Source organism: Drosophila santomea, chromosome 3L, assembly GCF_016746245.2.
Source record: "Drosophila santomea strain STO CAGO 1482 chromosome 3L, Prin_Dsan_1.1, whole genome shotgun sequence".
Taxonomy (NCBI): domain Eukaryota; kingdom Metazoa; phylum Arthropoda; class Insecta; order Diptera; family Drosophilidae; genus Drosophila; species Drosophila santomea.
The window spans coordinates 8571836-8598083 of record NC_053018.2 but is presented as its reverse complement, the minus strand read 5'-3'; the positions used below and the strand labels follow the sequence as shown (position 1 = coordinate 8598083).

The 26248-nt window shown below is 37.9% G+C and overlaps 1 protein-coding gene across 5 annotated transcripts in view; it reads left to right on the top strand.

The window, feature by feature from the left end:
* LOC120450512 (hepatic leukemia factor) overlaps positions 1–26248 on the top strand; it is a 55487-nt gene that overhangs the window by 3419 nt on the left and 25820 nt on the right. The window contains exons 1-2 of one of the 5 annotated variants that reach the window (XM_039633580.2): positions 8886–9131; positions 10225–11281. The exons of 1 other annotated variant lie outside the window; for it this stretch is intronic. In XM_039633580.2, the coding sequence (XP_039489514.1) occupies positions 11179–11281 (103 nt within the window). In that variant the 5' untranslated portion in view covers positions 8886–9131; positions 10225–11178. Of the gene's footprint in view, positions 1–8885; positions 9132–9601; positions 11282–26248 lie in introns of those variants that run through there. 3 more of the 5 variants (XM_039633584.2, XM_039633581.2, XM_039633582.2) reach the window with 3 other exon arrangements.

Here is a 26248-nt window from a genome sequence, read left to right as displayed (position 1 = left end):
GGACGCAGACTGGAACTGAAATGGGGGAGTCGCCGCGTCGACGGCGACTGCAAAAATTAATATTATGTCATACACATGTATTGCGGTTTGCGGTGTAATCTGCAGCTGTGTGTGTGTGTGTCAGTCTGTTGTGTTACAGTATGTGTGTCTGGATGTGTAATTAGTAAGGCACTGCAAGAAATTAGTACTGCAGCTTGTTTCTATTCAGATTTTATCTAAAGTAAGATATATTTCCTAGAGGAAGTAATTTACTAAACGGGTTGCCTAGTTTATCAAAGCTCGGAACAAATTAAATAGCACATATCACAAAATATACTTAACTGAATTACAAGCCATTTTGTAAAAGTGTAAACTACAGCGTAGAGAGAACGATATCAATCTACACGTGTTGAAAGACGGCAACAACAAAAAGAAATCACGATCGTTCATTGCCACGCCAATAAAAGCGCCAATTTACATAGAGTATTTCGCGCAAGATAAAGAGAACTTGAGAGTCGGAAAGAGAGAGCTGGGCTTACACACAGACACACACACAATAGCACACAGGCTTACAAACATAAATGTGTGTGTGGCTCAATTAAAAGGCGCCATAAAGACCTACACCAACGGTACATTTTGCGCTCTTTCGCATACAAATTGCAGGCAATTAATTTGCAACAACGACAATACAAGCAATAAAAGCAATAAAAACAACCGCAGACACCGCAAAACTAAAATGAAGAAGAAGCAGCAGCAGCAGCTGAAGAGCAGCATTTAATGAAAATGTCCAATAAACCAGAGAGCTTTTTATTTATGACAACTGTGCGTGTGTGCGATGCTCGTGCGTGTGTGTGAGTGCAACAAAATAAACGGAATACTTCTGAAATTATATTGGCCATACAATTTCATGATACATATAAAATTGCACAAAAATTGGATCAGCAAAAACTTTATAACAATTGTGGGAACGGCTAAGAGCTAATTTAATTCGATTATTTGGGACATGAAATGCGCAAGGCCAAGCTCAAGCGTTTGAAAAAGCTACTCAAATAACTGGTTTGGCCTAGTAACAAAAGTTGTAAAGCAAAATACACTGGGTTAAATGCCCAATATAAAATCAATATTAATAGCTTAAACAAAGTTTATAAATCCAATCTAATAGTTTCAAAAAATAGCGTACTTAAGCGCCAAAAGGTAGGCAATAATATTTTGTTATGATTTATTAATGATTTCTTCGGAAATTGCAGTGAGTTTGATGGTTAAAGAAAGCTTAGTTTTTATGTCATTAGGAACAAAGTATATATGTAAAATAGTAAATATACAGAAATGTATGAATGCCTGCTTCTCGTAATGAGTAAATAAGAAATAATTCATTCTCTTCCCTCGAAAAAAGTGTGTATGCGGGTGTAATAATTGATACTGTGAACAGAATTTTCTTTTACCCTAAATAAATACACATATATATTAATTGAAAATTGCCGATCAAAACATGAAACATTCATAGGGATGGTTGAAGGAGATGGAGACTGGCACAAGCAGGCTTAATTAGCAGCCACAACAATCAATTGTGGTGCCCCCATATTTGCATCATTTCAGCCCACTGTGTCAAGTGAATGGGATGGGTATTCAATAAGTGCAGAGTGAGAAGGAAATATATGCAGCGACCGGTAAAAAGTTTAATTGAAAAGCCGCCTTAAGTAACCACGTGGTGGCGCAGAATGCATTGTTGTTATTACTTCTTGATTCGTTGAGTACTCAGCGGATTTTCGAGCGAGTTTGTATTAAATTGCAGCTGAAATGCCTTCTCTGTCACTCACTGGCCTCCATCTCGCTCGCTCGCTTATCGCACTGTGTTGAGCCCGGTTTTGTTTTTCTTTTCCTTTTCCCTTCTGTTTGTATTTGTGTTTGTTTTTGCGGTCGCCTACCGTTGGAGCGGCAAAAGTGTCAACAGATGATGAAAAATGCGCCACTTGAGAACGGAGCCGATGAAACCGAAACTCAGCCAATGCGATTCGGTTAAACTAAAAAAAAAAACTCAAGAAAAAGGAACAAATTTTAATGTTTTTTATTATTAAATCAAATTGTAACTTAAAAAGCTATTATATTTATATATTTTAATATGATTGAATTGAGCTGTTATTATTGTTAGTTTCAACTGCATTCACACTCTGAGTTTTGATGGATATATTCGTTTGAATTGACTCCCACTGATTCCCCACTGATTTCTTTCAGTGCACCCATTTTTTGTGCTGCTCCGCGACGATATTCGATTTGATGTATTGGCAGGAGCAGTGACAGCGAAAGGGCAAGCGAGATTGTTAGTCCCTGTTGAAGAGTGGGTACTTGTTGTGTGTGTTGGAAAAAAGGTGAACAGCGTGTGAAGTTGTGATGTTGACAGTTCCACGGATTGGATACTTTCTCCTCTAATTTCGTCTTTTTTTCCGGCTAAAACTCATTGTAAGTGACACTTGTCTGTGTTGGAAAAAGAGGGTTTTGTGCTGGGGTGGAGCTCTTCAGACATTTACGGCTGCTCATTTACGCCCCCAACCAAGAATTTGCCGCACAGATCAATCAAAAGGAACTAAGCCCATGTCTTACCCCACTCACCCCCACCAACCCCCTGAAAAATCCACCCCCTCTAATGCTCCGTTAATTGACAGTTGACACTGCCGCTGCTTCTGTCGACGTCGACGTCATCGTTGCCTGACAGTAAATTGAAAAATTGTTGAAATTTCTCGAAATAACGTAAATGTAAAATACCTTAGAAATTACAAAGAACCAAAACAATCAAAAAAGCAAAGGTGCAGTGAGCAAAATTTACCAGCAGTTGCTGCGAAAAACATAAAATTATTTATGCAATAAAAGAGTCAATAAGAATAAAAACGCGAAGTAAAAAAGACAGTAATTTCAAACTTTTATATTCCTAAAAATTATTTTCAAATTGTGAAGCCAGTCCCAATTTGTTTCTGTGTACTCATCTAGCTTGCTTTCTAATTTGCCATCTCGCTCTGATTTTGTATTTATTTGTTCTTTGGCTCTGGCAAAAATAAATTAAACTTTTACGAAAAATGTTCGGTTCAAGGTGAGCCTATATGAGTGTATAAATAATTTATGTGGCCGTAGTTTCTCAGCCCCACCCCTTCTACACTCTATACTCTATACAGTGCCCCCGCCTTCGCCCCCGCCTCCGCACACGCGTCTTTTGTGTGCCAACGTCACACGCAAAATTTTAATTGAATTTACATGCCCATCGACACCGAAGAAGCAAAAATATAAACGAAAATAGAGAAATATTCCTATCTGTTCGTTAGTTGATAACAAATTGGAGGGGCAGGAAAGAAACTAATTCAATTAACAGTTGGCCAATAAAAACGGAAAACGATTGCCCATTTAAGTGGTCAAGGGTGGGCGCGGGGGCGGCGGGCGGTGAAATGAAATAGTGTACAATAAAAAAAGTATTGCTCAATCAAAATGGTTTCTCAGGTAGCATTATATTCGTCTTTTTATTTTGCAGACGTTCTAGGCAAATGCCTTTTCTGCCGTTTGCGGAATTCGAGTACCCTTTAGATTGATTTATATTGCGGGCTTTTGTTTGTAAACATACATTAAATTATAAACATATGTACATGAAGTCAGTAGACTTGTTTGATTTATAAAGTTATACTGCTGCCATTATTATTTTATTAAATATTTTTATTTATTTATTTATTTTAGTAAAAGTATTTATTTCTTTTTCTAATACTTTATGTATATTTATGTTCTTTATTTTAAGAGAGTCTGTGTATATCTTCAATTTTATCACAACGTTTCAAAATAAAAATCGAATAAACGGGTATCTTGTAGTCAAAAACTGGATTGTGCCGCCTCAGCTTGAGGCTTTTCCCATGGCGTCCAAGTGCGTGAGCTGCCACTTAGGGCATTTCCTGCCCCATTTTTCCCCAGGTCCACTTCACCACCACCCCAAAAGCACACAGATACACTCCCACACTCCCATAGACCTACACACACGCACACGCACACAGTCGCAGGACTGACAGCTTATAAATGATCATGCGTGGGTGGGTGTTTAACAGTGGCTCGCTGGGTGGTGGGAGGCGTTGGGTGGCTGAGTGGGTGGCTGAGTTGGTGGTTCGAGGGGGTGGTGCGCCCAAGTCGTGCATGCTTTGTTTGCTTTGCTTTTGTTGCTGCCGTCACGTGGTATCTTCTTCTTGTTCCCCCCTTAATTTTTTTTTTTTTGGCATTGAAGCTTTTGTGAGTTTGTTGATTTCCTTTTTTTTTCTATATTTTTGTTTGCATTTCACGTTATTCCACTGCAGTTGAAATTATCAATATTGTTGTTGCCCTAGTTGTTTGCCCCCGGAGTTAGTTGGAAAAATGTTTGACTTGTCTTCAGGAAAGTACAATTTTCCCTTTTCCCCATTCGGCTGCTCGTTTGTCGTTCGTAAAGTGTTTCAAAGGGGCGAGAAAATTGGGCCAGGATATGAGGAAATGGGTGAACAAAGAGTGTAAAGTCTCGTGCCATTTTAGGAAACAAGAATTACAGATAAAAAATGGTTGAGAAAATAAAAAACAAATTAAGGAATAAAAAACTTGGAGCATTGAGTGAATATTTGAGTCACAAGTAAGTCACCTTATTTTTATATATCTATACATATAGATACATAAATACTCTAGAAATATATCTTCAACAAATTATATTAGTAATTGACTCGATAAAAACTTGTATGCCACCTGCTATACTTGACTTCCTCATAACCCCTGGACGACAATTGGCCCCCCTTCCATCATAATTAATTCTATTCATTAGACTGTGTGTACATGCAACTGGCGAGCCATTCAACCAGATAGATCAAAGTGTGCAAACAAAACGACAGCCATTGCATACGAGTACGAGTATACCAGTCCAAATCCAAATCCAAATCCGAAATTCAACGCTATTGAAAAAGTGCTAACAAAGGAACAACTTGAAAGATATTCTCGTAGTTTGGTGTTATTAATTCATTTGCGTGATGCTAATGAATTGCCACACAGCCGTCGAGTGTATCCAGAATCCATGTGCCATGTGCCATGTGCTTCTATCTTCGAATCATCTTTTGGAATCACCTCCACTTAGGAGACATTTTCGTTTGACTAGAGAAATGCTCGGGCATCCGAAGGGCTTCCAAAGTAGAAAGTACCCCGGCATATCTCCTATATCCCCCATAGCTTCCCCTAATCTTCTCGCTAGATCAACAAAGAGCACACGTACTAATTCCGTCATTCATTTGTACGTTAATTTGTACAACTTGCCGTCGTTTGCGTCGTCGTCCGTTTTTTGTCGTTTCTCGTTTCGTTCGTTTTCATTTCGTATAAATGTGCGAGATTTCAAATAGAGCAAAATGTAGTTCAGATCTCTGGGTATACTCGTATACAAACAGATATACCTACTTATATGCAGCTAGCTGATAATGGGTAATCTCCATCCGAGTGTTGGCGAAGCAAATACATTGGTCTTCTATAGAATGCTCTCGTTCGGATTCCGAAGATGTTCTTCCGCAGAGATCGCTCACAGGTCCATGCTAATGTCCACTAATTAAGAGAATATCAAAATTTGATTATGCCTCGCCTTCGGTGCATTTTAGAGGGCATTAACTATCTGACTTCTTGTGCTGCCTGTCCAAGGCCGCCCATCAACGATGGTTATTTTGATAAGGAAAGCATGTGTTTGTGTGCTTGGTATAAGAAATTCTTTGCTTGCCGTGTTTGCACGTTGATATGCGATGTGCAGTATACCGATAAGGTATGGTGTGCCACTCGAAACCCACGAAATTCGAAATCCCAAATCCATTTTTCGCTGCCTGCGACATTTTAAGAAAATGCCACAGCAAATAAGTTTTTCACAGATACATGGATGTACAGATACAATGTATATATATGTACATATACATATGCAGCGATACATATATAGAGGTGTCCGTCGTTGGTTCCTTGACAGGCTGACATCTCGTGATGGGCAACATTGTTGGAACTATTCGAACCAAGGAGAGTCATTTATATTTTTCGATCCCCAAATGCGTTCACCCACACCTTGGTATACAATTTCGCCTAGCCTTTCTTTTGTTGCACTTGCTTTGAAAATGAAATGGGGGTGGGAGTGGACCCCTTTTGGCCCCCTTTGGCCCCCTTTTGGCCCAGGAGGGGGTCAACATAGCCTCGGTATAATTTATGAGGCCAGAACACGTTTCGTGGACGACGCTGAACGGGAATGACGTTTCCGCCTTAGAATCTATCTATCCATCTATCGTTCCAACCATCCATTTATATAGCGATGTGTGCTGAGTTATTTCTCGATGGCTTTCGGATTTTCTCCTGCCCACCGCTTCCTAGTTCTTCTTCATGTCACATGATGACAGGCGACAGTTTCGCTGTTTTCGTTCTAGTCGTTCTATCGTTCGAAGAAATTCAGTTGCTGGCTTCCTCCACTCGCACTCGCAGTATACATATCCCTCTGTTCTGGTCTGCGGCATTTCTGGGCCCTGAATCACCGCCAAAATGGCCAGAATAGTACCAATCCCCTTGGCTTAGGATGCCTTCAAATTTGGTTAGTCTATTCCGATTCGATGGGGCTTTGCAGATGATCAAATGTTCATCTCGTCGAAGGTTGGCAGTGGCACTAACTTGGTTCATTAGCATACAGGAAGGTTAAGGGGCATCCGAAAGGTCAGACAATGTCGTGATCAGGGTCAGGGTAAAACTAAATTTTAGAATGCATCTAAAGACACTTTTTACACAAGAAATATATAGCTCATTCGTCTCATTTTAACTTCACATATATTTTTTTAAATATGAACATTCATATATGAGTATGTACATATGTATGTAATTACAATATTTTGTATCAAAAATGTAGTTCCAATAATCATAATGTAAAAAGCTAACCATTGCGTTTGGTATACAAGAAATCATTTATGCACTTAAATATTATCATATTTCCTGTCATAATTATTAAAAAGTGCTTTATCTGAATGAACTCTTTAAAATTAAAATAAAAGCCATTCAAGTAGTTGTAAACCAACTGGTTTGCATTAATAATATATATTAATAATAACGTTAAAAGGTTAATGGGGTGTCATGTTGTAATTTCAGCTTCACGTTTTTTTCATTTCATTTTTTCAACCCTTGATAAATACTTCTCCTTATTAAATATTGATTAAAGGGTTGCTCAAACGAACGCACAGCTCAATTAATTGCAAAATATGCCAATAAATACCATTCAAGTAGGATCGTTGAGCGCTTTTCGCATTTTAATTATTTTGTTTACGTCAAGTAATTGAGTAATTGAGTGTGAGCTCTTATCAGCGCAGACTCTTTTTTCCACAGTTCTAATCGAAGAGTATGGAGCTCTATTTGTTAGAATTTGCCACCTGGGGAATGTTGGTCATCCCCTTCCTATTTTGAAGACCAATTTCAAGGTGTTCTAATTAAAACCCCGCTCCTCCATAAATCGTTAAATGCAAAAATATTCTTGATTTTCGCGGTACTCTCTGTTCTCTATTCACATTTCTACAATTCTGTGTTTATTTATACAAATTACAACGAAGAATAACAACTACAAAAAAACAAACAAAAATTTCCACACATTAAAAAGGTTTTCATAGCTATGAAATCAACTCACGTGAGCGCTGCTGGCGTCGCCGTCGCCGCAAAATACATGTTAGAATTATTAACAAAAAAAAAAAAAGCAAAACAAAAAAAAACAAATAAATCGCAAAAAAAATACAACCGAAATAGTGAAAAATAAACTCGCGAATGGCAGATAAATCAGAGAGGGAGAGAAAGAGAAGAACAGAACCTAAAAACATTGAAATGAACACTGTAGTTGCCGCAGTGCCAAAGATACAGATACATCTACAGCCGCGACCAAAGATACAGATACAGATAGAGATACTCGTATTCGTATGTACAACTACAAACGTCAGCGTTCTTGTTCCATTGACGTAATAGCCAGGCAGAGCTGAACAAAAAATCAACACTTTTGCATGAGTAAATTAAAATGAAACAAAATAAATAAAAATTCACCCAGAGCCACACAGGCCGGCTCGCCAGCGATCTCTCAGATACTCCGGCTATCCGTGAGATACTTTTTGAGAGAGTCGCCAGAGAGAGAGAGAGAGAGAGACGCAATGTGAAAAAAATGAACTTTGAGACACAGTGGAAAATGCCAAAAGTTTTGCGCGCGTGTAAGTGAGCGGCCAAATGATTAGAAGGCAATTAGAAGGAATACACTGAGAAAATAATCAAGACATAAAGATTTTATTAAAGTATTTTGTTTAAAAGTGGATGTTATATCTTTAATATTTAAGCATGGAATAAATATATATAACTAGTAAATAGAAAACCATACTATTAGCTAATTTAAATAACCTAATTAATAATTTATCATGTGTTATTTTAGTCATTTGAAAATGAAAATTTCTTTAAACGAGCTTGGCCTAACCATTTTGTTTTAATTCAAATTTATTGACTTTTTTTCCGGTGTAATAGCTAAGCTTTGGGCGGTTCGCTTGGGAAGAGAATAACAAAGTTTGAGCTTAAGCTCAAGCTTGTTAAAACTATCAATTTCAGTTTGAATGCACCTTTATCTTAGTATCAGTTTTAATTTGGCATATATTTTTTAAGTTGCGCGCGCTGAACGAAAAAGTTTGCCAAAAATAAGAAAAGCCAAAACACGCGGGTAAAAAAGAGAGAGCAATCGCCCGTGTATTTGTATCTGTGATTTGAGCATATTTCGTATGTGTATTTGTGAGTTCGCCCTTAGCCACTCTCTCTGTATATCTCTCTCGTTTAAGGCGGCGTGTTTCTACACTTTGCAACGAAACGAGCGCGTGTGCCAGTCAGAAGTTAGTTGAACATTCAGCGCCACAAAAGCCACACTAAAAACATAACAGAATAGAATAAAAAAAAAAACAATTATATCGAAATTTCTAACAAGCAAAAATTGGCGAACAATTATTAAACAAAACCACAGAAAAACTATAATGAAAGCTTTACAATTAGCTAAAAACTTAAAGACACTAAGCAAAAAGCACGTGTCACTGCCAAGCAGTTGGAATAAAGTGTACAGTTAAAAAATCCGAATGTGTATTTTAAAACCCGAAATTTAGCGCGTGTTTGTAAGTTTGTCTGCTTGGATTTCGATATACATATGCACATATATGCAAACGTACGTACATAGATATTTTGTGGGAAATGTGAGTGTAATGTTCATAGTGCAAAAAGCATTGTAAAACAAACAGAAACAACAATCAGCTGACTTGCGCGCACTCTCCTCACACGCCGCTCTCTCTCTCTCAATTTCTCCACTCGCTCGCCATCCCGCTCTCTCTTATACGGGAAATGCATCTCCACTCGGTGTAGAGTTGGCCCCACTTCCGCATCCTCGTGCGCCTCTTTCTATTTCACTTTTTTTTCCGTCGACCTTTCGAACTTCGAAATTCGGTTTTTCGTAGGCGCTTGTCACATGCGCTCTGCGTCGACAGCGACGCCGGCAGAGCGGCCACAACTACACCCACAATACGACACGAAGTGAGCCGAGCGCAGCCGAATCGTATTTTTACAGTAAAAACAGCAGCACACGTTAAAACACTCACACGTCGAGCGTCGTTCGTTGAGATACAAACGCACGGATACGCGGATACCAGAAGAACGCACCGCATAAACGGTACAACTAAAAGAAAACTCAATCCTCTTACCAACCAAAAAAAATATAAGGATACTACACGCCCTTAAAAATTAAATAAAATTAATTCACCCACATAAAAAACCAAATTATAAATTGTAATAAAAATTGTTAAATTTCGGTGCGTTTGTGTGTGTTTTGGTGTTGTTGTTCGCGTTTCTGTTGTCAACATTTTTCATCGATTTTCCCTGTCGGGCGCTCGTCGTTTTTCGCCTACTATTTCGCCGTCTCTCTCTCGCCGCCACCCACTCACCCATAACTATACCTAAAATTCTCCAAAAGGAAAAACACTCACTAAAAAAAAAGGAAAAAATTTAAGCTGCTGCAGCGTCTTCTTCTTTACCAAATCTGCCATCTCTGTCGCACGCCGGGCGACCAACTATTGCAAATGCCATATTAGTGCTTTATAACTGTACAATAAGATATCACATACCTACAACATATATATGTAACACGGAATATATATAAATATATATATAGAAAGCCAAGCAGAACTCTAACCAAAAAGCAATTGATTTTATTTTTAGTGCCGCCACAAAAATAAAAGCGAAAAAGCGAAAAAGCCTAACAACAAATTTCAGCTTTAAACGTTTTTGAAACTGAAAACTGTGAACAACAAAAAAAAAAAAAGGAAAAAATAAAAACGCAGAGGAAAAACAAAATAGAAAAGCCACAGCAAAATAAAATACAGCAACTAGAGAAAACCAAACGCATTCGGCATTTGCAGCAGGAAAAGCGCTATAAAAATAGCATAATTAGCCAATGAAACAACAAATTCAATTACACGAAAATAAACCTAAAAAAAAACAAAAAAAAAGATAACCGCAAAGTCAGCGAAACGTACATTTAAAAACAGCCACATGAATTAGTTTTTAACGAATAAATACACCCAACATTTCTTGTTGTACTCGCAAAAGTTGTTGTTAAAACATAAAAATCTTGTTGAATGAATTCGCGGTGCCTTTATTTATAGCCAGCATAACAAAAATCCAACAGAAAAGTAATAATATACAAATATATCTATATACATACATCTCTATACGTATACAAAATATCTATGTAAAAATCTATAGAGAAAGATCGTATATATATATAGACAAAGCAATAAATCGTAACGGAAAACGTGCAATATTTTCAAAGGTTTAATTAAATTAATTTCGATTGTGATCCAAAAAACAAAAAAAAAAACAAAACCAACATAACATATAACTAAACTAAGCAACCAAATCAAAAATAACCATCAAAGTGAGATACAAATTTCGTTCGTTATAAATTAAATAATTGATTAATTGTTATTGTTGTGAGATAAACATCATTATAACTATTATTGTTGCAAGAATATACTACAAAAATAAAAAAAAGAGAAACAAAAAACACACAGAGAGAAAAGCAACAGCAATCTGCAGGCCAGCAAAAAACCCGCAACGAGACATTTTTTTGTTCGTGTATAATCACAAAATTTCGGAAATTTTTATGAAAAAATGAGCGACAGGGAGCGATCGTCCCCAACACTGATCGAAACTGGTTTAAAAAACTTAATTGGCGGCCGTGATGGTAACTACCCACTGATCAGCGGCATTAATGGTGAGTACAGGGCGCAATTAAATGCAGAAAATACTTGAAAATTTTCCAAAATATTGTCTACTAAAAGTAAAAAAAACATTACCTCCCAAGTGCTGGCAATCTGTTACCACTCGAAAACTAACGAAAAATACCCCTCGATTTACAACAAAACCTAAAAAAAGCCAAGTCATAAAATACGAATTATTCTGTGATTGGGTCATCGCACGTCCGGAAATATGCAAAATAATGGGGGGAATTGGGGAGCTATTTGGGGTGGCAGGCAGCAGATTTGGACACGTTTCGCATAACCCCAATCCAAATTAATAGCAAAATAATGTTTAAAGTAAAACCCAAACATTTTTCATGTCTTCCCGAACATAAATCAATTTGATGGCTTTGGGAGTGGGCTTAATTTTGGGGAGATGCTTGCCACAGGATGACCCCATTTGTGTAGCGATTTCGAATGCTCTGCATTAGGGCAGTAATGCAAGTATCTATCTATCTATCTATCTATTGCTTCATGTCGAAGTGCGGCTCAAATCAAAATTGATAAGGCTATTAACCCGCAAGTGAGCGGCGAGTCAAGGAGGGGAAAACGAGAAATCGAGCTGAGGGTTGTCGCAAGGTTAAAGTGTACACTGTACAGGGTACAGAAAATGCTCAACCGGGTGTCGCATGTAGCACTCGTGGTTGTGGGGTCATTGAGGTACATTGAACGTGGTCCGACCCCGACCCCGCCCCCAAACCGCCTCGATTAACCCCCTCCACAACTGCCGGACAGCGAGACAGTGTTATCAAAACCTTAACCCATTGAGCAATCTGGGCCAGCAATCGAATTGTCGAGCATAATTAGTTTTAAGTGTCTGTAGGAATTTTTTCGGACTAAACTATGGCATTTTAGTCTTCTAATGGAATATTTACGAGATTACAGAGATTTGGGGCGCCTGGAAAATGATATGTAATTTTTGTAATCAGAGGTTGTTTGATTTAACTGTATATTCTATTGTAAAGATGTATATAGCATAGGTATTTTAAAGTACTTCAAATATTTATAGCCACTATGGGGATTTCTCCATATTTAAATTGATCAATATCTAGAAGATACCAAATCTTAAAGATATATTTTCCTGCGGGTGCCATTTATTTACCATCTCAAGGCCGTCGTTCATCTTACTTTTCTGCAATTGTTACCCACTTTGCGTTGTACTTCGATTGCAATTTCTTTTTCCAAACAATTACACAGCAATTTTGCAGTACCATCGATTCAGCATTAGTGTCTGCCTCTATCCTCACCCGCACTTTAACCCTTTTAAATCTGTTCCAAGACATTTGCATAAGAAAGGAATCAGAAAGGAATTGGTCTTGACCAGCATGTGGAATGAAAAACCCATCTGTGGGGAAGGAATTCGATTCGGAAAGCTTTTTAATTCCCTTATTTTTGCCATTTTTGTGTGCTATTGCAATTTTTTTTTTATTTTTGCTGGTTTTACATCAGTCCCGCCCACAGAGAAACGCCCACTTGGCCGACGGCAACGTAACCAGAAATCAATAGCATAAAAGCAGAACGAGAAAATTCCATTAAAAAGTGTCATAATCGGTCAGCATAATGAAAAGCGGGCCCAAGTATCCCCTTTCATATGGCACTCAAGTTGTTTCCATAAATCAATAAGCGGAAACCCGAGCACTCACTTGTATGAAAACCATTTCTGTCTGGCCAAAAGTTTTGTATTCAACGTTTTTTTTTCTAATTTATTGTTGTACAAAATGTAAAGGTGTTGCTCTATATTTTGTAGTTAAGCGTCTTTTTTTTTTCTTAATTTTTCTTACTTCTTATCATCGAAGCGATGTCGTGTGTTCACAAGCATTTGATTACCGCATTAAAAAAAAAAAGGAAAAATTCACTTTATAAAACACACTAGTTAAATACGGCAAAATAAACATCGGAAAAGAGGGTGAAGCGGGCTGATAAGCTGCAGATAGCCAGGGGCAAGTGTGAAGAGCGTTGAATGCACAGAAACAATTTTCAATCGACTTCCAAATCAAATTACAAGTTTTTCACATTAAAAGAAGATTGTGCATGACATTGAAATAGTATTTCCTAGTAAGAGATTACTTTGATTACAAAGATCTAACTGTGATAACTTTAATGAATTTATCTTACATATGCAAGCATTTTTGGGCAGTGTAACAAGTCCAATTGAGAGGGTCGCAGGGTAAAATCAAGTGAGCGATAAGCTGCACTAAACTACAAAATCTTACATGAACAAACTGCCCAAGGGAAGGAGATAAGATTGCCGGACTTAGTTGCAAAGAAATGGAGTCGTTCGTCTGGCACAAATCACTCGCCGGCTCACATAAATTCTTCGAGTGTAGGACAATAAAAGCATATAGCTGCGTGTGCCGCCGTCAAGTACAAAGCTCAAAAGTTGGTTTAGTTCCTCTGATAAGCAAAGGCATTTGATTTGTATCTAGCTGATGAGCTGGTGATCCAATTCAAAGTTGGACGAGTGGTCGGTTTCGAGGGGATTTATTCGCCCGATTCCAGCTGTATCCAAGTCATATACTTGGGAAAACCTCAGAAGCTACTTAGATGGCATTGTATAGTTAATTAAATAATGCATGGTTTCAAGAGATTTCCAGAGATTAATGAGAACTTTCCGTCTTGGTAGTTTAAGTTTTAGTTAGCCTTTTTAACTCTAGCAGATTGCATGTGTTCTTTAGATTCATCTGCATATCAACAGAAACTGCCAAGCAAAATCACTTAACGGATAAACATTTAACCACTTATTTCGTATTCATTTCATGCAGTTAAATAAACTATAAAGTGCAACATAATAGCTCGTCAGCACCTTTAGTGCCGTCCAATTGAATTATGAAAGCAAATGAATGCATTATTTCAAGTGGAATTTAAAATGCTATCTACTAGAGCCATGTGTATCTCGTCTTTTGTCTCTCGTCTCTCGTCTCGTCGTTGTTCTATAACCACGCTGTCTTTTTCGAGCTGATGGGCAATTATATTTTATTCGATTTGCATGTCAATGTTGCATAAAACGAAGCGCCGGCAATTGGCATAAATAAATGACAGCTCAAATTGTTGTTTGACCGAATAAACAAGTGGCAGGGATTGACTATCTCCTTGTGCTCTGCCCCCCATCAATATTGATTGCAAATTAGCAGCTAATCATTAATCTAGAATTTTTTTTTTCAATGACATAAGGCATATTGTGTGTCGTCAATTGATCGCTAATGTGAATCAATATTCACGTAATCAGATTGATTAGCCGCTCATTTTGGGTGCATTTTGCATGCATGTCACAAAGCTGTGAAGATGATGATAGAAATGCATTAAACTATGAATAGAATTTTACTTATAAAGTTATCTTTGCTTGGTAGAAAAGTTTGGCGAACTCATTGATTCATTGACTTGGTTTGATGCGATTAAAAGTTTTAATTGAAAAAGCCGCTTTGAATGGCTGCAAAACTTAAGGTAACAAAAAACAGCCATGCATTTTTGCAATTTTTATTAAGTGAGATGTGTGAAAAGCTCATGCCAGAATTATCAAACAAAACTGTCTACAAAGTGTGAAAAATATTTTCATAAATATACAAAAATATATGTACATATATGTGTGCACTGGCAATAAGTGCAGCTGAGGAAAACTAAACTGAGCAGGGAAAAATGCTGGCGTGCGAATTTGTCATGCCAAGCAGCTGGTGGTAATTTTTTTCGTTGTTCCCACAAAATTGCGGTCAAACAATATGTTTGCCATGTCTATTTTAAAAAGATCGCGATGCATATCATAATCGCATATCTGCAGCACTACCATTCATATCTTCAGTTTAAAGTGTGAGTGCAAATGTTTAATCAATTTTCGCTGACTTGCCATTTAAACAAAAAAAATGGTAAAGTAGGAAATTATTCGTTGGCATTTGGCCATGCCAACCTTTCTCTATCATCCGCAGCAAGGACGTCGGCAACTTTTTGTACCTGGCAAAGGCAGCAATTCAACCAAAAAAAAAAAAAACAGGAAAAAAACCAAAAAAATGAGCAGAAGGAAAATGGCAGAAGAAAGGAATCAAATTAAGGTTAAATACCACAAAGCGAGCGCACACTCACACAAAATTCGTGGTACAGTAACTTAAATCCGAAACTAACACACGGATAACTAGACGTATACGTATCCTCTTGGCGGCGCCTGAAAGCGGGCAACACTTTTTGGCATTTGCCGCCCGCCGACTTCGGCTTCAGTTTTGTTGAGTTCGGTGGCACTGAAAGAAATCGGGCATCCTTGTTAATGTAAAGTATCGGGATTTTTATTAAAAACCTAAAAAAAAGTACTCGCTCAATTTAAATACTAGATATATCTGTTGAAATTCACAAAAACAATAGCACCCCCAAAGAAATGTATTTATTAAGACGAGCCCTGAGTAAACATTTTTTTATGTGCTCTTAAAGTTGCTCGTAGGCGTTGCCGCCGGAATTTCTGTTGGCAAAATGATGGACAACAACAAAAATAACAACAACAAGAACAGGAGGAGGCCGAGTGGCACACAAAACAAACTGCCAGGAAGTTGGAAAACAGTCACGAAAGCCGAAAGGCAGCAAAATTGAGCACTAAAAATAACAACAGCAACAGCAACACACATCGACAGCAGGCACTAAAACATTCACAGTTCGTGCAACATTAATAACAAAATCCATAAATGAAATAATGTTGACTTCATTTGTTTGCCACGATGACGTCAAAAAGGACACAAGCATACAGAAGAATAAGCAAATGGTAGAAACGGAAAACGGGAAATGGGAAATAGAAATAAAAGTTCGCGAAATGCCTAAAAATCGACAAAAGTACAAGGGGGAAATAACCCCGCTTGGCGGCAGGCGGCATGTGGCACACAAAAGACACACAGACCTATATAGAGTTTTGATGATCCGCCACCCCCGCAAATACTCCGCCATTGCACAGATTTCCACTGTGGAATGCTGTCCTTTCGTCCTGTACTGTCCTCCACCCCCTGCACCCCTCGCCAGTCCAGCCGTGAGTTGAACATGTGTTGGTTGTAAACAGGAAGCAGCAGCAGCAGCAGAAGCCGAAGCCGAACCAGCTGGGGCCTGAAAAATGCTCGTATACGAAGAATGTTTTGCCACTATATAGTGCCCGAAATCCACCGTTTAAGCTCCCCTTTAGGCTTCCCTTTAGGCCGCCCCCCCTTTAGGCCACCGTTCTCCAAGCCCCTACGATATTCCCTGACTTGTTCTGCTTCTTGCTGTTAGCCAGGCGTAGCATGTTGCAAATGTCAAAGTAGCAAAACCCGGAAATTCGAAGGACATGTTCGAAATACGACGCCCACACACACACTCAGTGTGTGGAATATGAAGAGAGAGACTTGCTCACAGAGAGACGCAGAGAGAGAGACAGAGAGAGAAAAGAGAAAAGTCTCCAAAAGGGGAGAGACATGCGCGTCATGTCTTTGAGTGTATCGCTGCGAGATTCACTTACGTTTTTGTTTTCATTTGGGCTTGTAATTGTTATTGTCTTTTTTGAGCCGGTAATGCCAGGCTTTCGCTCTCCCACTCCCACTCCCACTCCCACTCTCTCTCTCCTCTGTCTTTTATCACCCATTTCTTTTAGGCCCCCTCCCCCTGCCCCCGTTCATTATCCAAGAAAATCGTAAGCTAAACTAAAGCATCTTATGCCGAGTTAGCGTCTTGCTGTTTTAACTAACACTAAGAAAACAAGGGGGCTCTTGCCTTATTTTTCTTGCCCCTGGCCGAAAGCGTGCGCAAATTGTTAAGACTGGCTCTGCGATTAGTTAAACTCAATCACGAGTTTCAGTTTAACAACTAACAAAATGGAAATGAAAAATATTGGGCAAACAAAGTTGGCCATTTAGCGTTGAATAAAGTGTGACACGAAGCAATAGCTCGACGGTGTGATGAAATTGCAGTTATGATGGACACACGGGGCGAATGCGTAATATGAAGTCAAGGATAAGCTGGAAAATCAGGGCAAAGAGCAGTAAATTTAAAGGAAAAGGAGCAGTAAATTAACCCAATATTCATATGAGAATAATTTCAATAGAAACACAAACGACTTACAATCTTGTTAGCCATAAATTCATTTCCCCTTTCAAGGTTACTTAAATAGGTGTTTGCCATATAAGCCTAATCATACGCACCGTTGTCACCCAGATCTTGACATTTGACAAATTACCCTCGTAGAGATTATTTAAATATAATATAATAAAAATAAAAAATACCACACTATCAAAGACGCCTAAAGCTGATTTTTCCGAGCACATTTTCCTAATCAGATCTCTCGCGGGTCAACGCAAATCACACATTTACCTCAGATTTTCCTTTAACATAATCAGTTTTTTTCTTTTTTTTTTATTGTTGGTTTGCTGACGTAGTTTAGACCGCTGATCATGTGCCGAACGATGAGCACTGAAACAGAGCAAAAAAAAAAATGTAGGCAAATAACGAAAGATAGAATGGGCAAAAAAGAAGGAGTGAAAAATGAGAAATGAATTCAAATAAACATTTTGAACTGAGGGAAAATAGTAAACATTTTTATATTTCTCAGTGCCGAAAATGATTTGCTTTTGAAAATAGGAAAATCCAAGGAAATGGGCAGTGAGACTAAAATTAGCTAACGAAATAAATGAAAATTGCTGCAACAAGTAATTGCAATTTGGAGCGTCTTGGCAGACAACCTCATTGCCCCGCCCCCAGCCCCTTGTACCGCCCACCCCCGAAAAAACATCCATTAGCTTAATTTACCTTTTAAAATTGTTTTCATTCTCGGCATATCTTTTGCCATTCGTTCGTTTTATTTTTAATTGCACAAACATATTTTTGGAAAATTCGCTTTGCTTTGCTACATAGAATGTGTGTGTGTGTGTGTGCTTTTCTCTGCTTGGCTAGTTCTTTCAATTAGCCTTTTATTTTTGAGGCGGCTGCTGCTGACGCAATTATCAATTGTTTTCAGCTAGCTGTAACTATAATTATATTTTCAACTTTTTAAGCCATTTTGCTACTTAACATATTTTTAGCCACTCCGTCCTTGGCAACTGCGATAAGCTTTCGACCTTAAATCGACCAAAAAACAATGTCACAATAAAAAGTATTTAATACGGGAAATTGATCGATATCAAGGTTTTTACTCATTCACTTTCGTTATTTGGTTATTTGGAATGTTAACTCACGGATCAAAGGAGTTAGCATTCCATTACTCTTATCACTTTCGCCAAAAGAATTGCATTTTTATGGGCTTTTTTATGGCCGGGAGTGTTGATACGGTTATGAGCATTCTACGAATTTCGTAAGAGTATTTTATATTTGTATAAATATTGATAGATATAGCAAATGGCCAGGTCGTGCCTTGAGCATTCTTAGATTACCCATAACTTGATATGATTGCAACTTCCTGAAAATTATGATAGATTCAATTGTTTCATATTTATTGGTTAGCTATTATTTGGCCCGTGTTTTACGCTTATCTTTCCTTTCAAAAGCGCACACATCGATCTTAATAATCGCACTTGCTTGAATTGAAATTTTATTTGCTTTCTCGGCTCATTTGTCATAGAGACTTCGTTTGTCAGCGGCTTTTATTGCACAAACAATTTATAGTCCCTTGGATACTGACTGTCTGTAGATATATGTACTTTATCAATAATTGTTTACGATAAATCAAATCGCAGGAGTTGCAATTTTTATCACCAAAAAACCCATATCAAGCAAAAATCACAGACTTTGAAGGAAAATATTGCTTAATAATAAAAAGGGGGGCTGGTGCAAAGATATTATAAATAATTTGGCTTTCAGCTTGAAGTTTACTTTGCCATTTATGTACGTTCATATAAACAAAAGATTATTGGCCTTAAAGCAAAAAGACCAGCCGCAATAAAAGAAAAACTAGGAATACTTGGAAATTAAACAAAAATACCAAACGGATTTAGCTTGGTATCCAATATCAATAGTTTTTTATGGATATTATTTCTCGTTCTTCAGCTTTCTATCTTTCCACATTATCAAAACACCATCAAACCTAATGCTCCTCAAAACTCGAGTCAGTTTGTGGAAGCAAACACGAAGCTCTTTAAAAATGTGTATCCAATCTCATTTATTGCTGGACTGCTCTACTTTTGATCCTGCCATCAAGTTTTCAATATATATTTTTGTTGTTGCTGCAACAACAAGGGAGCAAGGGGCTTGTAAAAAATTGATTAGTTTATAACGAAGGCAAATTGAGCTTTAATTTGTTGTGAGTGGGTCTGAGTGAAACAGCTTTATGTGCGTGACCGAAGTTGCGATTGTGGCAGCGCTTACAATGCATTGTATATAAGGTCATCATGTGGGTTGTATGACAGGGGGAGGTGGTTGGTAGTAAATATGGTCAAGCTGAGTCAGGTCAAAGCAACAATTTGTTGGCCATTAAGCCAAAGATTGCACGGGGAGTACATGTCGAGGCATTAGTTGGAGTTATTTCTATCAAATATTTAAAGCGCCGTCCATATTTAGCACAAGCCTTTGGGTGGTTACACTTTTGCCCTGACTTTCAGCTAGCCAAGACATAGATCATAGGTATTAATTTATGGGATATATGGAAGAGGATTTAAAGAATAGAATATATGGAATAGGAATTAAAGAATAGAATATATGATATAGGATTAAAAGAATAGAATATATGGAATAGGATATATGGAATACTAAATGATCACATTTGTCTAAACAATACGGGTGTAAGCATTTGGTTTTGATTACCCTCCACAAACATTGACCTTTTGAACACAGTGTTTATATGCCAAATCATTTCCCCAAATAAAGAAAAGGTATGCCAGTCATTACATTTGGTGTGCTATCGCATTGGCTCTCGTTGTTGGCCCGCTCTGCAATTAGTTTGGCTTGCATTCGTTTGACATTTTGTGTGGCCCATAGAACCACTTATATACATACATATGTACATATATACCCCTTCGATCTGTGCTTTCTGCAATATCTCGTGCATTCGCTTTTGTCAAATGACATTTCTATTTCTTCTAGTAACTCATACATGGCCATATACACACACATACACATATATACACATATATACCTACATATATAGACGTGTGTTGCCAGGGGGAATGTACATAGTCTGCCACTAATGTGGCGTACGTTTTTTGGCCAACACTTTATCAAGATGGCAGACGCCTTGGCTCTTGGCCAGAAGTGCACACAAAACTATAGCTACATTTTTACCTAGACCAAAAGACTAAAAGACTAAAATCAAGGGATACGGGCGATTGGGGGGAACACCTTGAGGAAGATACACCTTTGCTATGCCTAAAGAGTCAAATGCTAAACGCAATTATCAGAATGAAATTTTAGCCCATCAAAATTTCAACGAATTTGTTCGAAAACATCTGCCACACTCCCAAAAAAAAAAAAAAACAAAAAATAGAAAAACGCAAATGAGTCATACGCTTTTATATCCATTTCTATTTGATTTCTTTTCCTTGGCTTTTGTTAACGCATTTGTTTTCCTTTTTGGATTTATTTATCTTGGCTCAATTTTTCATGGCATGAAAAGCGGAATGAGGGAATGACTCTTAAGACTTTTGGCCAACCCCCCATGAAAATGGGCGACAACATGTGCCATTTGTCTTAACCTTCGCGAACATTTAGACGTCATTCATTTCTCATAATTTTTCGTGCGCTTTTCTTCTGATTTTTCTCCTTTTTTCCCATTGTCTACCAATGTTTAGGTATTTTTCCACCGTTAAATGTAGGAATTCCTCATTTAAACATCTTAAATATAAATTTGTTTTTATTTTTTTGTTGGTGGTAATCATCAAATTTTTATACTCCTGCTGACGAAACCCCAAAATTGTTGGGGAGGTGGTAATAAAAGTTTTTGGACTGCGCCAGCCAAGGACGCTTGATAAGATTGAATGGGCGGCGGAAGTTGAAACATTTTGCTGGCTACCAGAAATGAACCCAATTTGTTTGGTGTTTCGGCCAAAAAAAAAAATAAAAGAACAGAAGTTTATGGAAGGAAATTATAAATGCTTGCGGTAGCTGCCGCAAAGTAATACTTTTTCGAAAATTGTGCAGTAAAAACTATTTTTATTTGGTGGAATGTGGAACTTAAAGTTTAAGTACACCATCAATCATTTTTTTGGATGAAATATAGTTTTTTTTTTGGATTTTTGCAAAGTGGAAATTAATAATTCTTTAGTGTATTTTGACATACTTACCTTCCCTAAAGTTATAGAAATCGTTGAACCAGAACTTTGCCAACTCGCTTCATAAATCACTGAGTGACGCAGTTCGGTTAGGAAAAATGTCCCTGACTAATTTGTATATTCCAACTTAATCCGCCATCAAAAATATATGTCAACCGAAGCCCATATAAATTCCGCAAAATACATAAAAGTGATACAAGAAAAGTGACACAAAAAATGTTGCAAACTTAAAGCAATATAATAAAATATTAGAGGTAAATGAAGCGAAATAAATTTTAGAAAATTTCTTTCAACTGCAATAAAGTGTGAACATGTTGCTGTTTGTGATTGCCTTGATTACACTCAGCAGCAGAATTCAGACACAAGCTGATTACACCGTATACATATGTATAAATGTGTGTGCACATGTGGTTATGGTTATGGATATAGATATAGAGATATGGACATTATACAATAGCAGGAGAATGCCGCCTCCTGGCATGGGGCCAATAAATTGGGCCGGGAAAATGAAAATGAAAATGAACAATAAACGGCCGGAGATGAGATGAACAATAAAGGTTGATCTGCGAACGAGGTGTTGCACTATACAGCAATACACTGGCAGCAAAGGCAAAGAAAATCATTAGAGCGATTATAATCGAACAATTTCCCTGGCCACAGATACGTTTCACGACACATTTATGGCCAATCAATTTGAAGAAGATAATCATGGAATAATTTATGGAATTACCAGCACTACAACTCACCTTATCCATGGGATATTTTTTGACGTTGTAGGGATCGTAAATAAAACCCGATTCGAATACTTGTGGCGTCTCGCCTGACTTCAGCTTATCAGCTATCAGTTTTTAGATTTTTAAGTTTAGCCGTTCCATTAAATGGGCATTTTATGATCGGGGGTATAAAGCATGTTTTTTTTATGTGGGTCATATATAATTAAAGTGATGGATAGGGATTTTGACACAATCACAAGATTAATTTATGGCTGACTGGGATTATGCAGCACAAGAAAAATGGTTGTTTCTTATCTGCCATTAAATTGAAATATAGCTACTATATGTATGCCAATTAGTCAACGAATTGAATTCATCATTTAAAATGCATTTTCTCCATATATAAACACACTGTATATAGTTTGCCAGTCATAAATCCAACTTGATGATGCATTTCTATACACCGCTAATATCTTAAAGAAACTGGGCCTTAGATCATCGGCATGACAGCCAGTATTTGACTTTACATCATCATCATCATGATCGAAAAGTCCGACTTACATTGTTCTTATAATAGTGGTGGATGTGTCGGTTTTGACACCTCGATATATGTAATATTTGCACAGTCAGGCCCGTTTGCTTATCTCATTGTGTGGTCGACGCTGGGGGAATTCAGCCCGACTTGATGACTACTTTGTCTATTTACCCTATCCGCCAGATTAAAGTGTCACGAGTGTTGTTCCACTATGCTCGCTGCTCACTGCTCGCTGCTCCATCCCAAGTTCTCCATCCTCCTGCCCTCCAGTTCATCATCTTTCATCTCCCTCGCTGCTCGTTGTCAATTTGCGTTTATTAGATGCACAGAAAGCTGAGCTCGGGCTATGGATACCTGGTGGTTCAGGTGGTAAGGCGAGGGAATCTTCACCCAAATGCACTGGGAAATATATTAGAAACTATCAAGAAAAATGATCAAGTATAAAACATCTTTAATGTGATATGCATATGGCTCAATATGTATCTTTTGTATAAATCAGTTGAACACTTTTGAATGCTATTGGTAGATCAAGGCATAAAATCAGTTGTAGCTGGGCTGTTTTTTTCTCAGTGCTGACCAGGTGAGCGGTGGCAAGGTGTAGCAGTCTTGGGTCACAGCTGGCGAACTTATGTGTGTATGTGGAGATGCGAACCTGCTCACTTGAGAGCTGCTGGGCGTGCTCAACTATTTCACTGCTGTTTTCTTTGCTGGCCCCAGTGGTACATACACCCAGTAGTGTAGTGTGTGCCGTACTTCTAAGCCAAATGCCCCGCCCCTCTGGCCATTGGCGCACATGCTTTTTATTCAATTAACACGCCGAGAAGAGGCGAGTACCGAGCGACATGCATTAATTTAAGCCAACAACAGCAGAAGCAGCTGCCAAAAAATTGACTTAATTTGTTGAGCAAACAAAGAGAGGATGAACAAAATAAAGGGGGGGTGGTGCCACAAAGGGGTTAAGTGGTGGGGGGTTTCGGGGGGGTGGGTTCAAATCAAATAGCAATCGACATATTTCGTTAATTAGCTGTGCAAATATGAGGAAGTAGCAGGAAACTTTTACTTTTCCACCGGACAAGCAATATAATAATGTAAATGTATAGCTCTTGAGAGCAAAAAATACGAAACTAAATCGAAATGAAGATGAGAAAATTAGGAAACGCAATCAGAATTGGTAATAAGCTTGTATTTCACTTAAGAAAAATACTACATTAGGAAAATATCCAGGTGGAAAATATGCAGGTGGAAATATACATAGGTGGAATAGCTATCGTGAGATACAAAAAGCGAATTACAGCAAATGTATCTAAATGTATCTAAATGTATCTAATGTCTTAAGCACACATCCAGACAGATTGACAAATGCCCGGACATCGACTAAGTGCCAAGTTCTGTGAAAGAGGCGGACTTCTGGGCAAAGTTCTGCTGCCCTCGGCTAGAGTATATCAAAATGCGAGATGCAAACGCATTCGGCAAGTGGCCACTGCATAAAAAAAAAAAAAAGAAGACAAAAAAAAGGGAAGACTAAATTGCAAATTGAAAGAGCTGCAAAAAAATGAAAGAAAATTTGCATAAGAGACTGTGAAACGGTTTGCATTTGATGAAAGTCGATTCATGGCTGCCCACGAGGGGCGGAAATGGGCGGTCGGTGGTGTTGCAGTGGTGTGTAAGTAGTGTGTGCCCCACTCAATTCATTGAAAGACAAAAACAAAAAACTAAAAAAAAAAAATACGAAAAAAAGAAAAGGAAATACTGACAGACGGAAAACTGCAAACAAAAAACACTTAAAGTAGCAACGTGAACAGCGACAATGTAGGGCCCAGAATAAAAAGGGGGTTGCGGGTGGGGGAAAAAAAAAACAAAAGAAAAACTGTGAAATGAAAATTCCACCCCCAAGTTGGGTCCTTCGGCATCCGCCCACATTTCCATTTCCATCAGTCTGCCGGTTGTCGCTTCACGGTTTGCTTCATTAAAATTTGGTTTTCATTTCAATTAAGTTGCGGTTTCGTTGGCCGGAAAATGGGTGGGAAATCAAAGCAATTGTTGGCTTTACGAATAAAAAGAAACCAAGGAAAAATGCCAGTGTTTGGCGGAAAGTGTTGGAATCGATTCGCAGTTGGCGAGAAAATGCTAAAACAACACAAACACTAAAGCTCAGTGAACCTCGAATCAACTGAGTCCAATTGACGTTTTAAACGATTTAAACCAATTAATTTTTAGTTAGCTAATTCATTTAACAATTCCCCATGGATTTATGGCCCAACAAGCAAATATAAGTATTTGAGGGAAAAAACAACAAACTGCCGCTGGCCAAATGGCATGCCGCCCACTCATAGTAAATACAATACACCTGCCTCAAAGTTAACGAAAACAAAACTGAGAAATACAAATACAAATTTGAAGGCGGCGAAACTGTCTGATGGATGTGGACGAATATGTTTCAGAATTTTCCGAAATTCCTGCCTCTGCCTGCTGGGGAAAATGGTATAGAAAATTCAATTTGGCCTTTGATCAGAGATGAAATTGCATTTACGGCGCGTTGGCAGTGGAAGTGGGGCAGATTTATTACTGTGAAATGTTGCATATGGCGAACAGGGCGTATGAGGTATGTGCATTCGTCTAATCATCTGCCAAATGGCCACCAAAATGCTGACTGCTGGATGCGAATTGCAAAAATATGTTTGCCCACTTAATGAGCCAACAAAAGTGCTCAACTAAATTTCCACCGCAGCTAAATCAATAAAAAATATAATACACATATATTTTCCACTCGCTTAAATGGTTTCTCAATGGCCGCTGTTGGGGAGGCTGGTTTTCGGTTAATTACTTGGAAAAGTGTCAAAAATGCAAGAAAAGCTATGAGTGCAGCGGTTTTCAAATTGTTTCATTTTCGTATGCATATGAAGAAATTGTCTTGGCATCTGCGACAAGTGCATTTAATGTTTCCATTGATTGCTATTTGCTTTAAGCGCTCTCCCATTTTCTTCTCTTCTCACTTTTCTGCATTTTCTCATTTCAACATAAAAGTGAACATGGTGCTCGTTGATTAAATCGAGACATATATCTACATATATTCTTTATATTCTACATCTATTCTTTTACATATAAAATACTTCATATATAATTGTAATTTTTATTCATATTTTCTGTTTTTGTTTTCTTTCCAGGTGAGTAAGCGCTTAAAAGACCTTTGGTTGTTTCTATTGACAATAAAGTTGTAAGTATAATTAAATCGTACTGTAATTGGACTATAAAAAATGTCAGAAATGGGTCAGACCTAAACGGCTTAGATATACAGTTTTAAATGTTTTTAAAATACTATGATTTTTAAACAACTTCCTAATCAACATCTTCCTTTTCAATGCCGCCCCAATAAAAGACCAAAACATTTCGTTTCCACTTTCAACTTTATATGCAAACCGACAGCTTAGTTAATTAACACTCGCCGGCAATTACAAAAAAATTAAAAAAATTGCTGGAGCAGGAACAACAATAAAGAGCTCAATTAAC